Below are 22,611 nucleotides of genomic sequence, written 5' to 3'. Positions count from 1 at the left end.
CACTATGATGTTTGAGCGTATGTGGACAGACTCTACTTATCATTCTGGTGTCAAATATTTAAACAGGGCTCTATAATATTAATAGTTTTTTTTTTAAATCAAATAACTTCCCTAATGAATATTGACCATTTTAATGCACACAGTTGAAGCTAGGCAGTGGTGAAAATCGCGGCCTACTTTGGGACAAAGCTAAATGGTCTTTATCTGAAGCACAAAACATTGTCTGCATGTTCAAGCCTCTTCTTCGTACGTCTGTCGTCTGCCGCCCCATGCTGTAGCTTGGTTTTCCAGCATTGATGAGTGTTCAGATCCCAAAGTGTCAGTAGGAAGCTCCGTCTCCTGATCCCAATTAAAAGTTTATGTTCGCGCCATCCATCAGCAGAGGCGCTCGCAGGGGCATCCATCCTGGTCTTCATGCTTGATGGAGGGACTGCTGATTAACTTCTGTTTGAGCACCCTGGTGGACCAGAGACAAGTATCCGAGTGTTGCTGGATGTATGATCATCATGAAATAGCATCGTTAAACAGTCAAGACCAATAGTGTGCAGCGTTGCATCTGGTTTCTCCGCCTCCAGATGTCTGAGCGTCTCATATCTGGGCAGGGAACTTGGGGCAGACTGGGTCTCAGAGAGGCGTTTTGGAGACCTCAGGATTACAGTGCTGTTGCTCAGAGATGTTTTGCTTTGATTCATCGATGAGGAACTGGTTCATAAATATGTGGTCCACAGCCTGACCCATGGCTTTCCTCATCTTGGGGTCATGGGCGAGAGGCTTCGGTGCCGCACCGGTCCTGTGTTACTGCTCCAGTTCTGGGGTCTCAAGCGCCAGGCTGCAGTGTTGGTCCTCCTCTCTGGGCAGCGTCTCATTTAAAACCCTGTTTTCATCTCTGGTTTTCCCTCTCTGTGTAGACCCACGGATCCAAGTCCATGTGGCGAGTGGAGCCATCCAGGGGGGAAGTTTCCCCCGAGGGACATCTGGAGCTGCAGGTGGTGGCGCACCTCAAGGACACAGTTCCTTTCCAGGACCGGCTGGAGCTGTCCATCCACGACAGCCAGACGCACATGGTTCTGCTGTCCGCCGCTGGGACCGGCACGACCATCATCAGCGACCGGCCTTTCTGTCCCAGCTTGGATCTGGGCACACACTTCAGGTGCGGCCTAGGTGAATGCATAGCTCATCGCTTCGTGCTGAGCGCTGTTATGTCTTTTGCTGTCCTGCAGTCACGGGCCGTGCCAGTACCACTTCACACTCACCAACTTCGGTCAGCGAGCTCACCTGATGTACTGGAAAGCTGACCTCCAGCCGCAGGCCACTCGCTCCCAGGACTGCAGCTCCTCCAGTGGCCGCAGCTTCCTGTCGTCCTTGTCCTCCAGGGGCAAAAAGAAGGAGCTCAGCGGGTCCATGTTCACCAACACTGCTGACAAACCCGTGTTCAGCATCAGCCCCAGTCGCCTGGAGCTTTTCCCAGGATGCTCCATTGAGATGGTTCTGAGTGGCTCGTCTGGGGTTCCGAAGGTGAGCAGCTGTGCTTGTGTTGCATCTGCAGTGGGCCATGACACGCTCTTCTCTGGCACCTCAGGTGGTGCAGGAGCGTCTCTACTGCCAAGGCATCGTGGGCCACCAGGGGAACATCGAGAACATCATGACTGTGGATGTGAGGTGCCGCTTTGTGGCTCCGGTGCTCAGCATCTCGGCCACGCTGCTGAAGTTCTACACAGAGAAGGTCTGTAGGAAGAGGGTGATCACACACTGTTTGTCTTATCTCATTTTGATGTCTCCTCTCCGTTGCGGCGCTGCAGGTCCCAGGGAAAGACCTTGTGCCACTCTATGAAATTCTCCTCCTGCAGAACGTCTCGTCTCTCCCTCTGTCCATGGAGCTGTCCCTCGCTGCTCCCTTCTCCCTCTGCGAATCCTCTGGTGCCATCAGTTCCACTACAACCAAGGTACGCTTGAACCTTTGGGTTCATGGAGCTGTCATGACAGCTTGAAGAATTTGTGTGTGCCATATGGGTGTGAAGCACCGTGCAGCGATGAGACTGACGGCCACATGACCCCAACACCTGTTGTTGTCTTAGTATCAGAAGGTCAGTTGGAGTGGCAGGCTGCAGAGTTCACGAAGGCTCCGATCGAGCTCACCTGTGACTCCCGCCGCGGCTCCTGCAGCTCTCCTTCTCACGCAGGGACTTGATGAAACATCTGTGTTCCAGCTCATCCTGTTTATGAAAAACTTTTGCGTGATCACACTTGTTTTTGCTGTATTCGAGCTGGTCCCTGGATGGCTCACTTCCTGCCTGAGCAATTTGGGAACTGCTTTCATGTCGATCTCTGATGGTGTCGGATCTTTCAAGTTTACAGACGTGATGAGTCAGAGCAGCAGAGAAAAAGAGAACCTGAGAGTTTTCTGATGTTAGAGAGGGGTGAGGTCAGCGTGACCAGCTGTCTCATGACCTGGAGGATCCAGTAGACCCCTGGAGCCCTCACCGGACTGAGGCGAACACATGCCCTCTCCCGTCCGACCACGTGTGGCAGTCAGTCACACACACATGCCCAGGTTCATCCAAGTCCAGGTGGATGTTGAGGCCTTCTGCAGACGTCTTCTCTTCCAGAAGGCTGCAGCAGAAGGCCAGACGGTGATGCAGGAAGCAGTGAGGATGGCTTCTCATGTTTGCTTGTCTCTTGTCCAGTCTATGGTTTTAGATATCGGGAAGCAGGCGGAGGTGTGGGTCTGCTTTGATCCGTCCTTCTGTCAGAATCGGATCTCACAAATTGTGGACAAGGTAAACTGCTCTTCGCTTTCATTGATCAGCCATGACTGTTTCAAGTTCAGCGTCTGACCTCCATGACATTGTGATACATCTAGTGCCTTAACGTACGATATGAAGGACACCCCAAACAAGACACAGTGGACCTTCACGGAGAGGTCCACTACCCCAACCTGCACGTGTCGTGCACCAGCGTGGACTTTGGCTGCGTGCTCAACTGCACGGAGAATCACAGAGAAGTCACCATCACTAACTGTTCTCCTCTTCCTGTCCTGTACCACTGGGCCTTTCTGGTCAAGACACGCTCGCCCCCCAGGTATGACGACACTGAGCCACACACCTATCGCTCTGAAAACAGCCTGAAATACACAAATATATATGAAATATATATACCAATATATACAGTAAATGTCGCCCTGCACCCATTATCCCACTTTATGAACCTGTCACCCTCCACCCTGCTGCCCTGTTGCTCTGCCACCGTCGCCCTGTCCTCCTGTTCTACTGCTCCCGCCCCCCTGCACCTGTCGCCCTGCTCCTGATGCCGTGGTCCTGTCCCCCTGCTCCAGTCCCCCTGCACCCGTCGCCCTGCTCCTGATGCCGTGGTCCTGTCCCCCTGCTCCAGTCCCCCTGCTCCAGTCCCCCTGCACCCGTCGCCTGCTCCAGTCCCCCTGCTCCAGTCCCCCTGCACCCGTCGCCCTGCTCCTGATGCCGTGGTCCTGTCACCCTGCTCCAGTCCCCCTGCACCCGCCGCCTGCTCCAGTCCTCCTGCTCCTGTCCCCCTACACCCGTCGCCCTCCTCCTCCTGCCCCCCTTCACCTGTCACGCTCCTCCCATCCTCCTGCTCCGGTCCCCCTACACCTGTCCCCCTGCTACTGTCTCCCTGCTCCTATCGCCCTCCTCTTGTTGCCCTGCTCCCGTCCTCCTGCTCCGGTCCCCCTACACCTGTCCCCCTGCTACTGTCTCCCTGCTCCTATCGCCCTCCTCCTGTTGCCCTGCTCCCGTCCTCCTGCTCTGGTCCCCCTGCTGCTGCCCCCTACGCCCATGGCCCTCCTCCTCCTGCTCTCCTGCCCCCGTCACTCTCCTCCCGTCCCCCTGATCACGTCCATGTTTCTACCGTCCTTGATATTCCTTCTCCGTTGCTCTCAGTTCTGTGCCAGCTCTCCAACAGCTCCTTATCAGCCTCCACTTTTCCTGCTTCAGCTGACCCCCCAACAGTCGAGACCTCTGTTAAAACGTGGGCTCTTGATGCTCCTCCGGCTAATTAAACGGAGGCCTCACACTCTTAGTGAAGCTTTCTCTCCGTCACTATCTGACCATGTTGGGCTAATTACATCCATATCAGTAATTACACCCCTGTCCTCCGGGGTGGGGGGACTTCAATAGACGCTCTCGCTCTTTTCCATCCATCATGCCAATAGATTTAGCTAATAGAATGTTTGAATAGTCCAACTTCCCTTCCTCTGAGGGGACAGTGCCGCGTGGGATTGATCACCCAGAGGCGGCAGCTTAAGGGGAGTCAAGAATCACCATCAATGACTACTCTGTTTTTAAGCTTCCAGTCAGCGTGTTCTCATCATTGGCCAGTCTGGACCATGAATCGCAGTCATTCACCCCGTCAGCCCGTGTGTTCCGCTCAAATAGGTGTGCAGCGTTGGGAACACGGCCATTTAAACCACGATCATGAGCTGTAGCTCGCAGACACAGGATCGTGGAGTAAATTAACGAACGGGAGGGGGTGGAGGAGAAGCAGGAGAGGTGCAGGATTACAGTCTGACAGACTGCAGGAGGCAAGTGGAGACGGAGAAAAACTCCTCGGTCGTCATCAGTGATGGACGGAGATGAGGGAGCTGGAGAAGAGAGTGCAGAAGGGTGACGACTCTGACAGCACTGCAGCTGTGTCAGACAAGTCACAAATCAGAAGAGTCTGAGATGAAGATGCTGCCGTCGTCATGGGGAGTGACTTGATCACAAATGAGATGTGGAGAAGTTTGGGAACAAAGTTAGGGAGGCCAGATGGTGTGACTGACCTGGTCTGTCTGTCAGGATGATGAAGGTTAAAGAGTTGCCGGTGCAACACTGAAGAAGAAGAAGAAGAAGACGGGTGTTAAACATTGTCATGGACTGCAGTGAAACTGACCCATTTGACAGGTCAAACTGAACCCAAAGGTCATGGCACTTTTAGCTTGTGCATGTTTTCATGTTTCACTTCAGACTGTGGTCAGACAGCTGAGCAAGATTCTGAAAACAACCTGGACCACGGACCTGTCCCCAACATTTCTTGACCTCACGCCTCTGTTGACACAAACACACACACACACACACACACACACAGATTGTTCAGGTGCCATGGTCCAGTGTCTGTCGGCCTCAGGTGAACCGCGCTGGAGAAAACCCTTGGTGTCTCCGCATCCGCAACACTAAACTCAGTTTGTGTACGGCCATCTTTCCAGTCCACGCGCCCTGGCAACTTGTGACCTGTGTTTGTCTTCACACCTCCATCCCTGCCTCCCCTCAGCCACAGACGCTTCAGTCCTCTGCAGCTGTGAATGTGAGGACATGGAGCAGCCTGCATCTCTGGATGGAAGAGAGAAACCAATAATGAGAATGAATTTGGACTCTATTTCTGGTTGAGCTTCTGAGGATTTTGATGTCCCACCATCTGTTCCCCCGTCCTGACAGGGCTTAAAGTCTTTTGGAGAACACTCACACATACATCCTGCTGAACAACACCAACTCCCATATTGTCTTGAGCGCCTTCCAACACCTGCTGTTGAATCGCCGTACAACAGTGCCCCCTGTTGGAGGTGAATCGTGCGACTCCTCTCACTTCCCTCCGTCCGTCCCGACCCGCTTCCTGCTGCGGACCTATTACATTCCTCTTAATTATGGAAGAGGGTGTTTAATGAGGGTGATGGATGCTGCCGATCGGGGAGGGAGCTGCTCTGGATGAGGGTGCCAAACACTTCCTGCTGTGTGCAGCACTGTAATGATGATGCAAACACGCTGGGTCTGATGTATGAGGTGCTCTCCTCCACAGGCTCACAGAGGAGCAGCCAGTCAGCGACCCCAGTGCCACCCAGACCTCCATGTGTTTGGAAGAGGTAGGCAAATGTTGACTGGTAAACAAATCGGTGTTTTTCCGCTGAGACCTCGCCCCAGCTCAAGCTCTCAGTTTTGCATGAGATTTCCCTCTGAGGTTTGCTTGTGAGCTTGGTGAATCACAGCCTGCGTTGATGTCGGAGAGATTTCAGTCCCGTCAGAGAAGGAGAGCTCCTGGTTTCAGGACTATATTTCAACAGTCTATGTCACACCAGAGTTATGTTGTTGATGAAACCAGAAACCAGTGCTGTGTGGCATTGATTCATGGAGCGTTGGCGGGGCTTGAAACCCGAGCTCGTGAGCCTCCACCTTCTCTGCTAGAAATGAAACACACCAGAGAAGTGACTGTCCACTGTGTGCAGGTGTTCGATGTGGTGCCCATCCATGGCCACCTTCAGCCCGGGGCCCAGCAGCTGGTGACCTTCTCCTTCTACGGCCGCGACAACATCAGCAGAGAGGTGGTCGCCCAGTGTCGGGTGGAGGAGGGGCCCAACTATGAGGTCGAGCTGAAGGGGGAGGCGTCGGAAATCAGCTACAGTCTGGACCAGACTCTCATCGACTTCGGGTTACAGGTAGGAGGAGTCAACTTCCAACACTGGGTGGGTCCGGGCCTTCCACTGACGGAACTCATGAACAGCGCTCGTGTCCTCCTGTTGGCACCAACCCATTGAGCTCAGTCCAAGAAGCTGCCGAACACGACTGGACCGTCACCGCACGGACGTGTCCACTCTACTGTGTTGAGTATAAACCAGGGTGTGATGTCATCAACAAGCGGCATGCTTTCCAGGGTCACTCCCAAGGTTCATTGCTTTGTGGATAGAAGTGTCTCAAGTGGAGGAAAATTCCATATGAAGTGAATGAGCATGGTGATGTGAACACATCCTTACTGTACTTCAACACAGTAGACGGCTCAGTGGGTACACAGCTCTGTGAGCCAATAACATTTCTGTTTACACGGATGAGCACACAGGCCGAAACCATTCCCGTCCCAGATCATTTGACACTTCATTTACTGCTGTAAATCACCCGACAACACTTGATGGTCACATGAACGTGACGTGGTTGTTGTTGCGGGGCGGAGCAGATGTTGTTCCGGCTGCTTCGTCACTCACCCTGCTGGTCCACCTTCTGTCCTCCACCTCTGACCTGCAGCAGTGACGCCTCGCTTTCGTCCGGTTGCTCCCCCTCCTGGTAATTATGCGAGCCACAGGGAACACTTAGCATTGCTATTCAAAAGAGAAGGACACATTGATTTTTGATTTAGTTTGAATGAGTGATTCAGCAGAACATTTTCCAACTTTGCTGCACATTCAGCACTTTTTCTCAGCTTGCTTTCTTTAGATGCTCCTCTCTCTCTCTCTCTTGCTCTCGCCTGACAGTCTCTCTCTCAAAGACAACAAGATCACAATTGTTGCCTTTTGGGAAGCATCTCCAGCCCAAAGATATTGTTTTATGATTCATGAATGAGCACAGACACATCGCATGAGGCTGACGTGTCCTGTCCCTCGGTGGATGACCTCTCAGTGACAGTTGGCCCTGGCATTCTGGGCACACACACACACACACACACACACACACACAACCCTCCAGCTCTTGGTCGAAGAACCTCACAGTTCTGAAGAAGGTCAGGGGCTCTGAAGTCCACTCCTGCCCTCTGAATTCTGCCTGTCTTTGCACCACAGATGATCACCCTTTTCCTCACTCTCCTGCTCATGTAACTGCTCCTGACCCTCTGAATGCTCAGTCGACTGTGCTGTGGCCTGGCTGAGGTTTTAGTTTATGACCAACAACTCAGTGCAAAAGGAGACACACCTCCCTGAAAAGCTCCCAAATGAATGTTGGCGTCTTGAGTTCTAAGGCACCAGCCTCACCTTCCCCACTATGACTCCCCTGCTGAGGAGACGTCACCTTGATCCTTGCGGCACCTCCTCACAGTGCTGTCACTCGACACACCCTCCGTCCAGCTCATGCTCCCTCTCCGTCACTCCCTCACTGAGAATGAGATTCGCTCCCTTCTCTGAGACAAATTTCAGAAGGAGGTGCTGATGCTCTCCCTGCCTGGTTGAAGGTCATCAGTTTCCTTCAGAACAGAACCGGAAGAAAGCACCTGGAAATCTGGTGGCAGCCAGCTACAAATGATGTTTAATCACATGACGACCAGAACCAGAGGCGAAAGAGAGCCCTGAGCTGTGCTCACTCCCCCTGCGCCCCCACCTGTTCACTGCAGGAGCGTCATTTGTGCAGCTCTCACATCAGCTTCGGTCTTTCATCACCCGTCCTCGTATCGATGAAATACTCCTGTGTCGTGATGTGAGGTTGCAGGAGTCCAAATAAACGCCTCTATTTTTTTCTATTTCTGTAGTGCGGTAAGTGGACGCTAGGTGGAGGTGTTTCTCTTCCTGTTGACTGCTTTCTTTTCATCCCAGAGGTTTGATGATGCAGCCGAGGCCTTGCTGACCCTGACCAACACCGGCAAGGTGGGCTTCGACTTTCACTTCGAACGACCTGAAACGGACGCGGTGGACGAGCTGCTGCTGCCCAACACTCCTGAAATGACTGACTCCAGTCTGGAGCTCATCCCTGGTCGGCCCCTGGTCCTCCCATCGGTGGTGAGCTCACCGACGGTCGCTTGTGGGAGGAGTGTGTGTGTCATGGCTCACAGGTGTGTGTGTGTGTCAGGGCCGCGTCTATCCCGGGAAACAGCAGTGCCTGCGGATCGTCTTCCTCCCTGGCGTTCCTGACACGTTTGAGAAGAGGCTGCACCTGGTGGTGGGTCACCTCCCGCCACAGGACGTCACGGTGACCGGGGAAGGCGTGTTCGCCAGGATCAGTCTGAATTTACCACGCACCTTCCGTACGTAGTGAAGGAGGATCAGGAAGTTCACGGTTCTTCTGAACTGACCTGTGACTCCTCTGCAGCCGAGACAATGGACCAAGTGCTGCAGCAGGCGCGCGCTGCCGTGGAAGCCGACAGAGTCCAGCTGGAGCAGGACGGAACGGGCAAACATGGAGCAGCCACTTGGACCAGTGGCGTCTTCACAGTCAGTTCCTCAGAACGCCCTCCTCAGCCTGCTGCTCTCTCATTCCTGGTGTTTACGGTGTACGGCCCAGAAGGGTCTCACCAACCAGGACAGTGCAATAAGGAACAACATAAATACAAAAATAAAATAGTATGATATGGAACGAAAAAAATGAATAAATAAAAATAAACAAACCACATCACTGTTTGACCAGATGAGGTCACTGTGGGTCCTTGTTCATCTGCCTCTGCGGCTTTCAACATGAAAGATGTTTATGTGGTGAGGTGTTCAGTATCAGTTGAAGCTTTTGTGTGTATTCAAAGATCCAGCACCAAGTGAATAGTTCAGTAGTGACTGTAATTTCCTCACTTCTTTGGTCTTCATTTGAAGGTTTGTTGTGTTGCATGTGTAGCAGTGACTCAGTGATGTGTCCTCTCTGCAGTACGAGGAACTGCTCCACCTGGAGGTGGAGCGCTTGCTGATCAAAGAAAACGCCGTCGCGGTGACCAAGAGTCTGCTGGCTCAGACCCATGCTCAAGGCTCCGTCAGGAAGTGGAACAAGCTGAGCAGGTATGGGGGACGCAGCCGAGAGCTTCGGGTCGAGGCCCGTGGGAGTGGTGCTCATCTGCTGGGCCCTCTCCTCTGTCCACGTCTGGCCCCGCAGGTGTCTGCTGCCTGAGTATGCTCTGGAGTTCGGCTACGTCATCCCGGGCCAGGTGGTCAGCAACACGCTCAACATCACCAACCCGGGGCCGGTGGCCGTGTCCTTCCAGGTCAGCGGCAAACCGCTCGTCGGCACAGGTCAGGTGTCTCACCATCGCTCCTTACCACCACTACTTCTTCATGCGTCACTTCTTTGGTCAAACTCAACCGAAATAGTGTTTACTGACACTGAAATAACTGTTCACTTTTACATCCTTCATTTATGTCGAGGACTGAGTGTTGATGATCTTGGTGTGAATAACTTCACCTACAAAAGTAGAGAAATATATCATCACAGACGTCTGTCCACGGAAGCGCAGTGGTTGCACATGTTCAGCCTCTGATATTTTTATAATGGCACTATTGTGTTATTGTGAATGAAACAGTTCAGTGATGTCAGGAGTTGCTGCTCTGTTGCTCTCCCAGGTTTCAGCGTGGAGTTTGATCGAGTCAAGAACCTTCCCTGCGGCGAGATTCAGACGTTAACCATCAGGTTCGATCCTCAAGGGTCCAACCTCCCGCGAGGAGAGGTCAGCGTGCTGCTGCCCATCCAGGTGCGTCTGCAGGTGTCCCAGCCAGCTGCTTCCCTGAGAGGTTTTAACGCCGCGTTTTCCTGCCCTAGACTTCAGGTGGTCCGGTGGTGCAGGTGAGGCTGGTCGCCGTGGTGACGGTGCCAACTGTCACATCCTCCACACAGACTATGCTGTTTGACACGGTGCAGTGTGGCATGTGTGAGGTAAGACACTCACACTGTGAGTTCGATACCTAGTGGTATCAGGGCCTCTGGTGTTACATCTGCATGATCTGCTGAAGGGCGTGGTGATGATGATGATGATGATGGTGATGAAAGTGATGATGATGATGATGAAAGTGATGATGATGATGGTGATGGAGATGAAGGTGATGATAAAAGTGATGATGAGGATGATGATGATGGTGCTGGTGATGATGATGATGATGATGATGATGATGATGATGATGATGATGATGATGATGATGATGGTGATGAGGAGGAGGAGGAGGATGATGATGATGATGGTGATCAGAATCACCTTTATTGCCATGGTCAGTGAGGATCCCACCAACTAGGAAAGTGCTTTGGAATAATGTGCGGTCATGAACAAAAATATCATAATAAAATAAAATCATAGAAGCTACTAATAAATAAGTAACCTACAAACAACAAGGGCTGTTCAACAGTCAAATTCAACAGTCTGAGGGCCGAGGGGAAGAGGCTGTTGCTGTGACGGGAGGTTCTGGTCTGGATGGACCGCAGCCTCCTGCCAGAGGGAAGAGGAACAAACCGTCCATGTCCAGGGTGAGAAGGGTCGGCTCTGATCCCACCTGCACGTCTCTGGGTCCTGGAGACATACAGGACATGTAGAGGCGGCAGGCTGATGATGATCATGGTGATGGGGACGAGAAGCAGACTTGAGAAGTGCCATCCTGTCTAGAACCTTACGGTCTGAGGGACGGAGTCGCTCTCCTCAGGTCATGAGACAGCTGGGTCCTGACTCACAGAGTCGGCCAGTACCATGACATGCTGACTGAGAACCCTGTGACTTGACCACTGTCACTGCAACATCACTCTCATCATCCCTCAGATCCGGACGGTCCAGCTCATCAACGACGAGCCGGTGCCCTGCAGCTGGACTTTAGCCGAAGTGGTGAAGCCCACCAAAAAGGTGGGTGGTTCACTGATGTGGGCGGAGACGGTCACCTGCCTGCTGCCTTCCTGTCTGTCACTCAGGTGGGGAAGTTCCTGCCCCTTCACCTGCACAAGAAGTACTACCAGGAGAACCGCCCCCCTCCGGTGGTGTTTGAAGCTACTCCCAGCAGCGGGCTGCTTTCCTCTGGGGAGAGGCTCAACGTGCAGATCAAGTTCAGCCCCAATGACGAGGTACAGACGGTGATCCGTAGCATGCTGGTCCAACGGTCGATCTGGTGTCTTGTCGTGACCCTCTTCATGTCCTCCAGGGGGAGTTTGAGCGACAACTGGTGGGCCACATGGTGGACAACCCCCAGCCGTTCTTCATCTCCGTGAAGGGACGGGCTGAGATGCCCCAGCTAGAGTTCTGCCCGGCGGAGCTGAAGCTCTGGCCCAGCCTGCCGCTCAGCATGGACGTGGAGGCCGAGGTCAAGGTCAAGAACCCGTGCTCTTTCCCCATCGAGTTCTACTCCCTGGACTTTGACACCCAGTTTCTGGAGGAGGAGAAGGTGAGCTGACCTGCTTCTTGAGTCATCCACTCACAGGGGACTGAGACCTGGGGGTTTGATGAGGTGTCCGACCAGTTTATGACACTGCTACTACATCTCATACTTATATATCGTTTTCTGTTCCTCCTTTTTCTTTACTGCGTAATCTATTATCTGCTTTTAAACCATTTGAGCTGAAATACCACTGCGCCTCCACATGGTCCTTGCGTGTGGTGGTGCGGGAAGAAATACTCCCTGAATTGGCTGAACGTGATTCTTGTGAAAAGCAGTTCTCTGAACCAAAAGCTCAAATGCACTTGAACCTCTGGGTGATGTGAGCTGGAGCAGAAACATCTGTTTTTTTTCATGTCCCCCCGCTCCCCCCACACACATCAGATCCTGCGTATGATGAAGGGCTATGACGAGCACAACAAGCTGCTGCTGCCTCCCAGGGTCCCGGGCAAAAGTCTCCCTCCAGAACTGCTGGATTTCTACAACGACCACTGCTCCAGACTCCATGACGCCGGTAACTGCAACAGAAGCCATGCGTTCTGGATCCGTTGACCTGTCCTCACACCTCTGTCCTGTGTCCAGCAGAGGCAGGCGAAGGCTGTGAGGGTGTGGAAGCTCCCAGAGGGGAGCCGCTGCAGGACGACAGGCCGCGGTGGCGAAGTGACGCGTCGCCTTCAGGGGGAATCCACAGAACTTCAGAGCAGACTGAAATCTGTGAGTAGAAACACTCCAGCGTTGACATGAAGTTGGTTTGATGAGGAGCATAAAGTCCACATTATTCCGCCGGATGATAAATGCAGATACATGTTTATACATCTGTGCTGCATCAGAGGAAGTGAAAGGGCCCTGGGCCCGGATGATCCCAGTCCGATGATATTGGAGGTTTCATCACTCTAGATAGTTATTTATGAGGCTGGCGTTCCGGGACTGCATGCAGGTCATAATGTCGCTGCTGTTCAGTTTTCTCTGAGGTGATTCATGAAGGCAGCAGTGACCGACTGGGTCAGCTGGAGATGACGCCTGTCTCCAGAGCCATCGCCCGCCACATGGGAATTGACCTGTCGCCCGAGGGCCTCGCCGCACGCAACCGCAGAGGCGTTTCCATCATTGTGCACGGAGCGCCGCAGACAGGTGACGGGTCGAGCCCTCTCTGAAGTGACCTGTGGCCTCGGTGCTGTTGAGCCGCTCTTCATCTGGCTTCCTTCCTCCAGACAAGGACAGCATGGCGGCTGCTTTGGCTCAGTACTACGGAGCTGCCTGCTTGACTCTGGACGCTGTGGTGAAAGATGCCTTGCTGAACGGAACCTCGCCAGTCAGCCTGATGGCCCGACAGCATTGTGAGAAAGCGTCGGCCAAGTACTTCCAAAAGAAAGGGATCACTTCAGGTGAGCAGCTAAACTGCTTCTCAGGTGAAACACTTCATGAAGCCGCCATCTGCCACAGTTCCGTCCAGGAACTCCACCATCGGGTCGTGTTAGTCATGAGACTGAAAAGGTTTCATCTTTAGAGGCAAATGTGGGTCGACAGCAGATGATTGAGGTGATAATCTAGAAAAGGGAAGCAAAAGTCCTGGGAAATTCTCAGGAACAGTCAGGTCTAGCAGAAACTGGAGATCCTTGCCTTGTCCTCGTTGAGGGACTAGAGTGAGTGATTCAAAGTCAGGCAGGACAGCCCAAATGAAGGGGGTGAAGTGGTGAGTGCAGCAAGGTGGAGATGACCCTGAGGTCATGAGGTCAAGCATCAGCTTCAGAGCACAGTAGTTAGTGGTCCCAGTCATGCGGACAAAGAGAGGGACATGTGGAGAGGAGAGACAGAGTTGGACTGAGGATGTTGGAGTTGGAGCTGTCGTGTGAGGCAGCAGTCGTAGCCAATAGTTGTGTTTGTACCTCCGTGCAATTCTCCCTGTCATCTTCTGCTTCCAGTTCAGTCCAGTCGCACCGCGCTCACTGATGCGCCTCCAAATGCTGCACATCCTGTTCCTCATACAGCCCCCCACCCGGCCCCAGCCCCGGCTCCGCATCCTGCTCCCCATACGGCTCCACACCCAGCACCTCAACCAACTCCACATCCGACACCTGCGCCACATCCAGACTCAGAGCCCCAGTCAGACTCGCATGCCGAGCCGTCTGCAGCTCCGTCTGCCTCCCTCCCGGACACCGCTCCCAAGTCCAAACCCGTGAAGCACATCAGAAGCGACTCAAAAGCTCTCCTGGAGTCTGAGAGCAGAGCCATGGCAGCTTGTCTGGTATGACTGACGGTTGAATGGGCCAGTGCTGAGCGTCTCGGTCTCATCAGAAGCTTTCTGTTCAGAAAGTTGACGTCTCATCCCTCATCAGTCTGTTTCCTGAGCAGCTGCTGGTGGATGTCCTCGCCGAGCGACTGCAGGTGCATGAACGCCCCGCGTGGAACAGTGTGCGGCTGTGAGGTTGAACTCTGAACCAACATAGGCTGGTTACTCTCTTTTATCCATGTTTCGGATGCGGTTGTCGTGGCGGCAGATGAGCGACTGCCATCGAGGCGTTGTGATCAACGGACTGGAGTCGATATACGTGCAGCCAGTGACCAACACTCTGCAGATCGTCCTCAAAGCGCTGAACAACAGAAAGCACATCTATTTGGTCAACATGACCGACTGCTATGCTGCCGTGAAGGGCAGAGAGAAGGCCAAGGTCAAAGCTGAAGGTCAGCCATCAGCACCTCCGCTGACTGCTTGTGATGAAGACGTGTGTGTCATTGCTGTGTCGTGTGCTTCTGCAGAGGCTGCTCAGAAGGCCAAGGCTGAGGAGGAGGAGCAGTGGCTGCACGAGATGGACGAGGAGGAGTACGAGGCTCTCTCTGTGGAGGACAGAGAACGTGTCGACCAGCAGCGTAAAGATCAGAAGCTCAGGTAGCCACCAGAAGACTCAGGCCTGGTGAGAGACGACAGGTCTGACCTCAGATCTGCATGTGCGTCAGAGAGTTGGAGCGGATCGCCCAGCAGCAGCAAGAGAAGAAGCTCCTGGAGGAGATGAGGAAACGACAGCGGGAGGAGATGATGAAGAAGAAGAGCAAGAGGAGCGGGAAGAAGGAGAGCAAAGACCTGTCTCGAATGAAAAACTCCCTGGATCAGAAGCAGGTACGGTCACGCCCCGCGGTCTTGTTCTTATGACCTGGAGTCGCCTCTGCCACTGCTGTCACTGTCACTCTCACTGGACTTTGGGCCACAGCTGATCTGGTAGCTCTGTTCTTCTCGCCCCAACAAACGCAGGTTGAAGATTGTTGATGTCCAATGTAGCATCCATTAGGTGGAGCACCTCCACAACGTTAGTACAACAGCCGTGGAGTCAGCGCCAGTCAGCTTTGTTAATGTGACTGTTCTCAGGACAGCAGTGTCCCAACATGACACATCAGGCAGAAGTTGAGGCTCTAAGATGAGCGTTGGGTCGTTGACTCTCATCTTGCTACTGCTGCATCCAGCAAGGACCTCAGCTAACCACCACCAAATCCACCAACATCGCTACTGTCCTCCACACAAAGCTTGTTGACCAACTACCAGCGTCCCAACTAGTGGCCGCTCACAAACAGCCATCCGGTGTACTTCATCACCACCAACTCCACAGTTGTCTTCATTACTTCAGAACCACATAAAGTCCTCATTACTCACTTGGTTGGTCAGGGAGCTGATGGTTTGTGGAGAGGAGACTGTGATGGACCAGTACAGGTGGAGATGAAGAAACAGAATCAATGAGGGTCATGATGAAGACTAGAGGAGGATGAAGACAGGTAAAGGTGGAGCACTGGCTCTGGCATCCTCCCAAGTGCTTGAAGACAAGGAGGAAGAGTGAAGTACTGTTGTGAAGAAATGAGAGCAAAACTGTCGTCAGCTGAGCTGCTCCATTCAGAGTGGACTCCAATGCCAGTCCCAAATCCTAACTCTCTGCTGTTTCCAGTCAGGATCCCCCCTTCGTCAGACATCGTCTGAGACCTCCAAAGATTCACCCACGGACTCCAGGGGGCAGCAGGAGGAGGAAGGCGACGGTGAGTGAGCACGGCCACTGGCAGAAGTCAGAGCTGAAGTAACCGGTGCCTCCGCAGTGGACGACAAGGTACCGTCCCCGAATCAGGGAGAGGAGAACCTGGAGGAGAAGCAGGCAGAGCCACAGGAAGTTGAGCCTGAGAAAGAAGTGGTGGGTTCTCACTCCCTCCCTCTGTCTGATGGAGGCCTGACTCACGTCCCCGTTTGCAGCCTCGCCACGACGAGGTCCAAGCCAGGTTCAAGGTCTATGAGCAGAGCCAGTCCCGAGTGGCCCACATCCTCCAGTACTGGGACAGAGCTCTGGGCGTGTTGCTGGTGGCAGTCCCCACCGATGATGCGACACCGTTGCCCGACGGTCCAGAGAGCAAGCCTGTGAGTACAGTGCGTCCAGATTGTGTGGTTACTCTGGGCAGGGAACACCTCGGGGTTCCTGAGGAAAGGACTCCATGAATGGTTTGAATGTCGTTGACTGAACTAACACTGTCTGTGTGATGAAGACCCCCGTGACTAAACGGCCCAAGAAGACCAGGGTCCACTCCCCCCTGCTGAGTCAGTCCGCGGCACACGTCAGTGTCCCTCACATCGCGATCAAAGTGAAGGGGAAAACCCATCCCAGTGTGCCTGAGATCCTGAAAGGACACATGCTGCCATCCCTGGACCAGGTGAGTGCAGCAGTGACAACCACACGGTGGCACTGGTGAGCCTGGGAGAGAGCGCTCCCTTGTGATGAAATGCTCAGTTCAACGTTGCTGTCCTTCAGGTGCTGGATGACCTTGGCATCGGACCCAAAGGCCCCCCCATCCCACCCCCCGTCAAGTTTGCCATCGTCCCATACCCCGAACACCACGAGCGAGCCATGACAGATCAGGCTTGTGAGAACTTCCAGTTCCTCAGCCCATCTGCAGCCGAAGGAGGCCCGACTGAAGAGATGAGAGACATGCTGGAGGAAGTGAGTTGTTCCCTCTGGTGATATGCTGGAATCAAAGGTAGTAACCTGCTCTTTTTCAAAAGGAGGAGCCTCTATCGCTCGGTAAAACCAGCGCCAAGGGCAATGTCAAAGAAGCCACAGCCACCAAAGAGAAAGATAAGGGTGACCGGAACAGTCAGAAGAGCCGGAGACGGCCCTCGGCCAAGCAGAAGACCAAAGGAGCGGAGCAGTCCCCGTCCGACCCGAGCCAGCAGGACCAATTCCAGGCCAGTCTGGAGGCGAAGCGGAGCCAAAGGTAAGGAAGCTCTGCGCTTGCTCTGCTCCTGGACCATGTGATTCCTCAATGCTTCGTCTTCTGCAGACTCCGAGTGTTCCGTTGGGTTGTTCCTGCCCACGGGGAAGTCCTCCTGAAGATCTGGTTCTTCTCAGAGTTCACTGGGACCTTTCAGAGAGTCTTCAACTTCAAGCTTCTGGGGATCCAGAGGAAGTACCAGCTGCTCTGCACCGGGCAGTCAACGTTTCCCTCCATATGCAAGAGCTACAAGTGCGTCCCGTCTGCTGCGTCTCACCGGCGGGTTCAGCTCATCACTGGACTTTTGGAGCCACTAGATTTGAACACCTGTGACTCTCCCCCCAGGACTCTATTCCCCTACAGCAGACATGTGCCGCGGAAGGAGCCGGGCCTGAAAAAGACGTATGTGGTCAAGCCAGGGTTCTTTGAGTTTGGACCTTTGCTGTGCAGTAAGAACAGAGACCGGTGAGATCATGGGATGGGTTGTCGTTCATTTGATTCTCTTGATTGTTGTTTGGCCCCCTGGTCAAAGTGGGTCCTGATCCGTTCCCAGCTCAGAACTGTGACGTTGTTTCTTCACCTCCTTCTGTGCAGGTACAAAGAAAACAAGCACCCGGACAACTCTGAGAGGCTGGTGATACACAACAACTCGGGCATGGAGGCGGAGGTCCGCTTCCGTTTCCAGGTGGACACGCAGGCCGCCACGTACATCCTGGAGCCGGCCTGCATGATTCTGCAGCCGGATCAGAAGCAGGTCCGTCGGTCTGTGTCAGGTCCGTCAAACACTCTCCACAACACCGGCGTCCTCTCTGCCCTCCAGGAGCTGAATATTTGGGCTTACCCGACCAAAGTGGGCCAAATCCAGGACTGCCTTCTGTGTTGCGTCAAGGACAACCCGGAGATGGTCAGCGTGCCACTCTCCTGCTGGGGCGTCCGGCCGGAGCTGGAGCTGGAGGGCAAGCACCTGCAGTTTGACCGGATTCTGCTCAACAGGTTTGTCAATCCCACAGAGATGATGGGACCCGATTCAAATGAACTGAATCTGGGAAGAGCTGAGCTGTCACGCCTGCTAGCAGTTTATTTCCTCACTGTTTGGAGCAGTGACGTTCGTTGGTACTCAACTGCAAACCCTGGTTTGAGAGTGTTGTCTGCTCCTGACCTGTCCAGGTGGGACACCCGCAGTCTGAACGTGCACAACAGGACAGCTCTGCCGGCCTTCTGGAGGCTGCAGGGTTTAGAGGAGCTGGGCGACGGATTCAGCGCGCCGCAGGATCACGGCATCGTGCCGCCATTCTCCACTCATGCCCTGACCCTGCGCTTCCGAGCCTGCAAGCTGCTGCAGGTCAAGAAGATCATACGGCTGGAGGTGAGGACCAAGTCCATCAGAGCGATGCCGTCGCCATGACGACTGGCTCGCACCCCAAACAGACGGACTGTCCGGTGTGAATGGTCTTGTCGTCATAAAGATGTTATCGATGTTATCGATCAGGATGTTGTTTCAGGTGTCGGACGTGGAAAACATCTTCGGCATCACACACACTGAGAACATCCATGTCACCGCTGAGGCCTACGACGTGGCGCTGGACGTCATTCCAGGTCTGACTGCATTGCTCCTCTCCCCATGAGCCTGGAGGCTCACTGTTGCTCCTCTTCCAGATGGTCACCTGGACTTCGGCACCATCAAAGTGTTTGAGGCGGCGGAGCAGTGTCTGAAGCTCAAGAATCAGGGCAAATACGAGTTTGCCTACAGGTAACTTGGTCTCCGCTCCAAGGCGCACCTGCCCCTCGTCTGAAACTCTGTCCTGTCAGGTTTGTTCTGGTGTGCACCGACCCAAGCCAACCTGACCCCGAGACCATCTTCACTGTGACCCCGAAAAGTGGAACCCTGGCGCCCCACAAAAAGCCCTCAGCGTTCGAGATCGTGTGCAAGCCCGAGTCAGAGGTCACCTTCGTCCAGCAGCCCATCTTACGCTGTCAGGTCCGACTCACAACTCTGAGACTCTTTTTGTGTCTCCTGTCGTTGATGGTTCCAGAGCTCCAGCTGGACTCTCATGCCCTTATAACATGGACCTTACAGCACCCGCCAGAACCTTCAGGACAGTTTAACATGAACAGGGATGAAGCTGAGGTCAGGTTGCTGGTGCAACTCCTCCTCTGAGCTGCTCCTGGCCGTCTGAGATATGTTGTCAGTGTGTCCTTGGTGTGCCCTGGGGACTCCTCCCAGTTCTCTTGAGAGGCTTTGCTTCTGCTACTTACTTTGGCTACTCTTCCTGACTCCTTCCTGGATGACTGGGCTTCTCAGGTTAGAGGAGAAATCCACCAGTCAGTGGCGAGCAGCTCAGCTTTCTCTTCCCCTCGTGACTGGAGACACTGCACTGATCCGTGTCACCATTTCACGCTCCTCCCCTCAGTGGTTGACATCAAGCAGACCTGAACAGGTCACACACTGCACCCACACAGTTCCTGAGAGTTGACTGGATGGACTTGATTTGACTGTCATGAAGTGACGCTAACGTGCTGGAGTGTTTCCCTCTCTGGCTGCAGGTGATCGAACCAAACTCTCCTCCTGAATCTGAAGTCATTGGGAGCCTGGACATCAAGATTTCAGTGCAGTCGGTCTTCTCCAGGTAAGATCGGTGTTTACGTTCCGCTGCGTGATGATCACGTCCAGGTGACTTCACCGCTCCGTGACTGTGGCCCCCTCAGGTGCATCATCACCCCTGCATCTGACATCGGCTTCGGCCCAGTAATCTACGGAAGCAAGAAGAGTCAGAGCTTCATCATCGAGAACAAAGGATGTTTCGAGACGCGCTACAACATGGCCTGGAACAGCGGGGACGTTGTGCAATCGAAGTCAGTCACTGACCAGCTCACACTCCTGACCGACCGCACGCACACACCCATGTCTCTGTCAGTCCAGAGGGACTCACTGTCCCAATTCTGACATTTTACTCATGACGAGCACTGGAATTTCCTACAGTTCTGATCGCACTTGAACAGAGACAGAGTGTTCTGACTTTCTTTGCCCTCAGATGCCCCAACAGACGGAGACATCGGGAGGCCCAGGCAAGGATGCCGGGCTTTGCCAACAAGGCACGAGCCGACTCCTCCGGGTACACGCAGGTGAGCGAGCCGGACGATGAGACTTGTGAGAGCTCTTCGGTCTTCAAATGTTGACAGATAACACTGCTCATCGCACATTCCACTTGTGTTTGCCAGCGGAAACCTGAGTATCTTCACATCTCTGGACCCTGCTTTAGAGACATGTTGTGTCGTGTGTTGTGCAGCGGATCTCAATGGGCGTGTTCTCCGTGTTCCCGAGCTCTGGGTCGCTGCAGCCCGGCTCTCACCAGGTGGTGATGGTGGAGTGTGTGGCCGAGCAGCTCGGCAAGTGCAGCCAAGAAATGCTGATCGACATCAGTGACCGAGACCCCTCAGACCACCCAGAGGGCATCCCCTACACGCTGCTGGCTGAGATCTGCAAGCCAGGTGAGCTGAGTGGGATGGGGGCTGAGCGCCCGCTGGTCGCTCGGGTCCTGACGGCGTCCATGCTTCCTGTGCAGGCATTGTCATGGACCTGGCCTCCATCTTCGAGGAGCACAACCTGTGTCAGAACAGCAGCCAGCTGTCCTTCGAGCACATCTGCAACGAGGAAGGGACCTACATTGTGGACGAGAGCAAGTTCGTATTCGCCAGAGTGCTGGTGGGGCGCAGCGGCCAGGCTCGCTTCAAGATCACCAACGACACCAAGGTGCCCTGCACGCTGGGGCTGGCCATCAACTACTTTGGCATCAAGGTGAGGCAGCTGTCGACCTTTCTGTCAGGGACGGCTCTGAAACCACACTCGACTTGCAGCTGTCCACCAACGTGGAGGTCTTCACCATGCCCTTGGCGACGATGACCGTGGCCAGTCAGTCGCACTCCTTCATCGTCGTCACCTTCACTCCTCAGGCCATGAACCAGTACAGCGCTGTGTTTGAGGCCTGCTTCCTGGAGGGCTCCACCAGGTGCGTCGCAATTCAGCAGCGAGGTTGCTCACTCGCTCCCTTAACACAAGGGTTCATATTGCTCTGCGCGTAGTGTTCTTGACACTCCTCAGAGACTTTCAGTAGGATTAGTGGTCGTCCGTGCGAGGGTCACGTCAGCGATACAGCCTGTCCGGAAGCAGACTGAGTGTGGAGCTAAATTGGGGTTCAACAAACAAACTACGTTTTGGCTCTGAAAAAAACGAGTCCAAAACTTTGGCCTGATCTAGTTCCATCACTGGGGAAGTGTCGGCCTGGCCCCCTGGGAGCCCAGCTCCCCTGACACGTCTGACTCCAGTGCCACCGCTAACAGCCGCGCGTTGTCTTCTCACTGCTCTGGTCGTGACTCAGACTGACGCCGAAGGTGCTGGAGTTTGAGCTGGTGGGTGAAGGCTGTCTGCCCAGCGTGTGTGTGGTTCGCCCGCTCCTGAAGAACAGCGAGGGAAACCCCATGCTGCAGTTCCGACGCGTGCTGGCCCGACGGAGGCAATCTCTGCCTGTGGTGCTGCTGAACGACGGGAACGTCAGGGCTCAGGTGACCCACCGCTGACCCCTGTCAAGTCTGCCTCATTCCTCACCTGCATGAGCTAATTCCATGTCTCCTGTCGTCCTGTGATGCAGCTGACTGTTGACATGCTGGATCGGTTTGGAGTGTTCGCTCTCAGAGCCATCAGTTCGGAGGCGAGCTGCACCTTCACCACCACACCGATAGAGGGCGCCACTGATTCAGGTAGCATCAACAGCACATCCTGTAAGACTCGAAGCTCTGGATGCTGACGTTTCTCCTGTCACCAGAGCTCCAGCTGGTCCACAGAGCTGTGCTCAGTCTGGAGGTCAACCAGCAGGTGGAGCTGGAGGTCAGCGTCTGCTCTGAAAAGGTGCTGATGTACTCCAGTAGGATCTGTGTTCAGGTGGAGCACAACTACTACTGCAACACAGTGATTGAGGTGGTGGGAGAGGTCTTCCAAGAGGTCCTCACCATTGACAACCTGAGCAGGACTGCGAGCGAGGGAGAGGAGGAGGAGGACGCTGAAGGTACTGCTGACCCTCGCAGAGGCGAGTCCAGAGTTTGAGCAGAGTCTGCCTTGGACTGACAGGTCAGTACGAGGTGCTGAACTTTGGCGACTGTCACGTGGAGTGCTCCTACCAGGAAAGCTTCACCATGACCAACCACAGCAGCAACCAGACGCTCAAGTTTGAGTGGCCAGCAGCGGGAGCCCAAATCTCCTTCGCTCCCCAGGTACGCCACAGAACGGTCTTCAACCCGCCAGGAGAGGGCTAACGGCTCTGTCGCTCCAGGTGGGACACCTCCACGCCGGCTGCGCCAAGGAGGTGACCGTCACCTTCTGCTCCGCTCAGCCGGTCACTGTGACCAGTCAGTCCATGAAGTGCAAGGTCTGTGAGGTGGAGTTTGAGCAACCTCTGGAGCAGGTGCCCGACTGGGACGACCAGCACAAGACGGTGCAGTGGCTGGAGGCGCCGGCTCAGCCCCCAGGTGCACAGCAGGTCAAGACCAAGGTGAGGTTCCACTCTCAGCTGCTCTTGAGCAACAGTTGC

The 22,611-nt window shown here is 54.3% G+C and overlaps 1 protein-coding gene across 1 annotated transcript in view; it reads left to right on the top strand.

Annotated features, from left to right (window-relative positions):
* Nucleotides 1–22,611, top strand: part of hydin (HYDIN axonemal central pair apparatus protein) — a 56,046-nt gene that overhangs the window by 24,374 nt on the left and 9,061 nt on the right. Inside the window, exons 20-71 of the mRNA XM_053884813.1 lie at nucleotides 909–1,150; nucleotides 1,221–1,515; nucleotides 1,580–1,723; nucleotides 1,800–1,943; nucleotides 2,685–2,777; nucleotides 2,861–3,078; nucleotides 5,803–5,866; nucleotides 6,227–6,436; nucleotides 8,291–8,473; nucleotides 8,544–8,718; nucleotides 8,784–8,905; nucleotides 9,327–9,454; nucleotides 9,549–9,685; nucleotides 10,013–10,140; nucleotides 10,209–10,322; nucleotides 11,191–11,271; nucleotides 11,337–11,486; nucleotides 11,564–11,803; nucleotides 12,179–12,308; nucleotides 12,377–12,508; nucleotides 12,755–12,925; nucleotides 13,006–13,179; nucleotides 13,717–14,039; nucleotides 14,105–14,179; nucleotides 14,293–14,476; nucleotides 14,552–14,681; nucleotides 14,750–14,909; nucleotides 15,724–15,811; nucleotides 15,869–15,960; nucleotides 16,020–16,181; nucleotides 16,307–16,471; nucleotides 16,570–16,758; nucleotides 16,821–17,032; nucleotides 17,099–17,281; nucleotides 17,375–17,494; nucleotides 17,624–17,783; nucleotides 17,850–18,022; nucleotides 18,197–18,395; nucleotides 18,532–18,625; nucleotides 18,686–18,779; nucleotides 18,839–19,007; nucleotides 19,574–19,656; nucleotides 19,736–19,882; nucleotides 20,062–20,152; nucleotides 20,317–20,518; nucleotides 20,593–20,825; nucleotides 20,885–21,036; nucleotides 21,406–21,589; nucleotides 21,676–21,784; nucleotides 21,850–22,089; nucleotides 22,152–22,294; nucleotides 22,354–22,572. Coding sequence (XP_053740788.1) covers nucleotides 909–1,150; nucleotides 1,221–1,515; nucleotides 1,580–1,723; nucleotides 1,800–1,943; nucleotides 2,685–2,777; nucleotides 2,861–3,078; nucleotides 5,803–5,866; nucleotides 6,227–6,436; nucleotides 8,291–8,473; nucleotides 8,544–8,718; nucleotides 8,784–8,905; nucleotides 9,327–9,454; nucleotides 9,549–9,685; nucleotides 10,013–10,140; nucleotides 10,209–10,322; nucleotides 11,191–11,271; nucleotides 11,337–11,486; nucleotides 11,564–11,803; nucleotides 12,179–12,308; nucleotides 12,377–12,508; nucleotides 12,755–12,925; nucleotides 13,006–13,179; nucleotides 13,717–14,039; nucleotides 14,105–14,179; nucleotides 14,293–14,476; nucleotides 14,552–14,681; nucleotides 14,750–14,909; nucleotides 15,724–15,811; nucleotides 15,869–15,960; nucleotides 16,020–16,181; nucleotides 16,307–16,471; nucleotides 16,570–16,758; nucleotides 16,821–17,032; nucleotides 17,099–17,281; nucleotides 17,375–17,494; nucleotides 17,624–17,783; nucleotides 17,850–18,022; nucleotides 18,197–18,395; nucleotides 18,532–18,625; nucleotides 18,686–18,779; nucleotides 18,839–19,007; nucleotides 19,574–19,656; nucleotides 19,736–19,882; nucleotides 20,062–20,152; nucleotides 20,317–20,518; nucleotides 20,593–20,825; nucleotides 20,885–21,036; nucleotides 21,406–21,589; nucleotides 21,676–21,784; nucleotides 21,850–22,089; nucleotides 22,152–22,294; nucleotides 22,354–22,572 — 8,250 coding nt within the window. The remainder of the gene's footprint in view (nucleotides 1–908; nucleotides 1,151–1,220; nucleotides 1,516–1,579; nucleotides 1,724–1,799; nucleotides 1,944–2,684; nucleotides 2,778–2,860; nucleotides 3,079–5,802; nucleotides 5,867–6,226; nucleotides 6,437–8,290; nucleotides 8,474–8,543; nucleotides 8,719–8,783; nucleotides 8,906–9,326; nucleotides 9,455–9,548; nucleotides 9,686–10,012; nucleotides 10,141–10,208; nucleotides 10,323–11,190; nucleotides 11,272–11,336; nucleotides 11,487–11,563; nucleotides 11,804–12,178; nucleotides 12,309–12,376; nucleotides 12,509–12,754; nucleotides 12,926–13,005; nucleotides 13,180–13,716; nucleotides 14,040–14,104; nucleotides 14,180–14,292; nucleotides 14,477–14,551; nucleotides 14,682–14,749; nucleotides 14,910–15,723; nucleotides 15,812–15,868; nucleotides 15,961–16,019; nucleotides 16,182–16,306; nucleotides 16,472–16,569; nucleotides 16,759–16,820; nucleotides 17,033–17,098; nucleotides 17,282–17,374; nucleotides 17,495–17,623; nucleotides 17,784–17,849; nucleotides 18,023–18,196; nucleotides 18,396–18,531; nucleotides 18,626–18,685; nucleotides 18,780–18,838; nucleotides 19,008–19,573; nucleotides 19,657–19,735; nucleotides 19,883–20,061; nucleotides 20,153–20,316; nucleotides 20,519–20,592; nucleotides 20,826–20,884; nucleotides 21,037–21,405; nucleotides 21,590–21,675; nucleotides 21,785–21,849; nucleotides 22,090–22,151; nucleotides 22,295–22,353; nucleotides 22,573–22,611) is intronic.

The sequence above is a fragment of the Synchiropus splendidus genome, chromosome 14 (genome assembly GCF_027744825.2).
Source record: "Synchiropus splendidus isolate RoL2022-P1 chromosome 14, RoL_Sspl_1.0, whole genome shotgun sequence".
Lineage (NCBI taxonomy): Eukaryota > Metazoa > Chordata > Actinopteri > Syngnathiformes > Callionymidae > Synchiropus > Synchiropus splendidus.
Note: the sequence above shows the minus strand (reverse complement) of the source record. Positions and strands in the feature narration are given on the sequence as shown.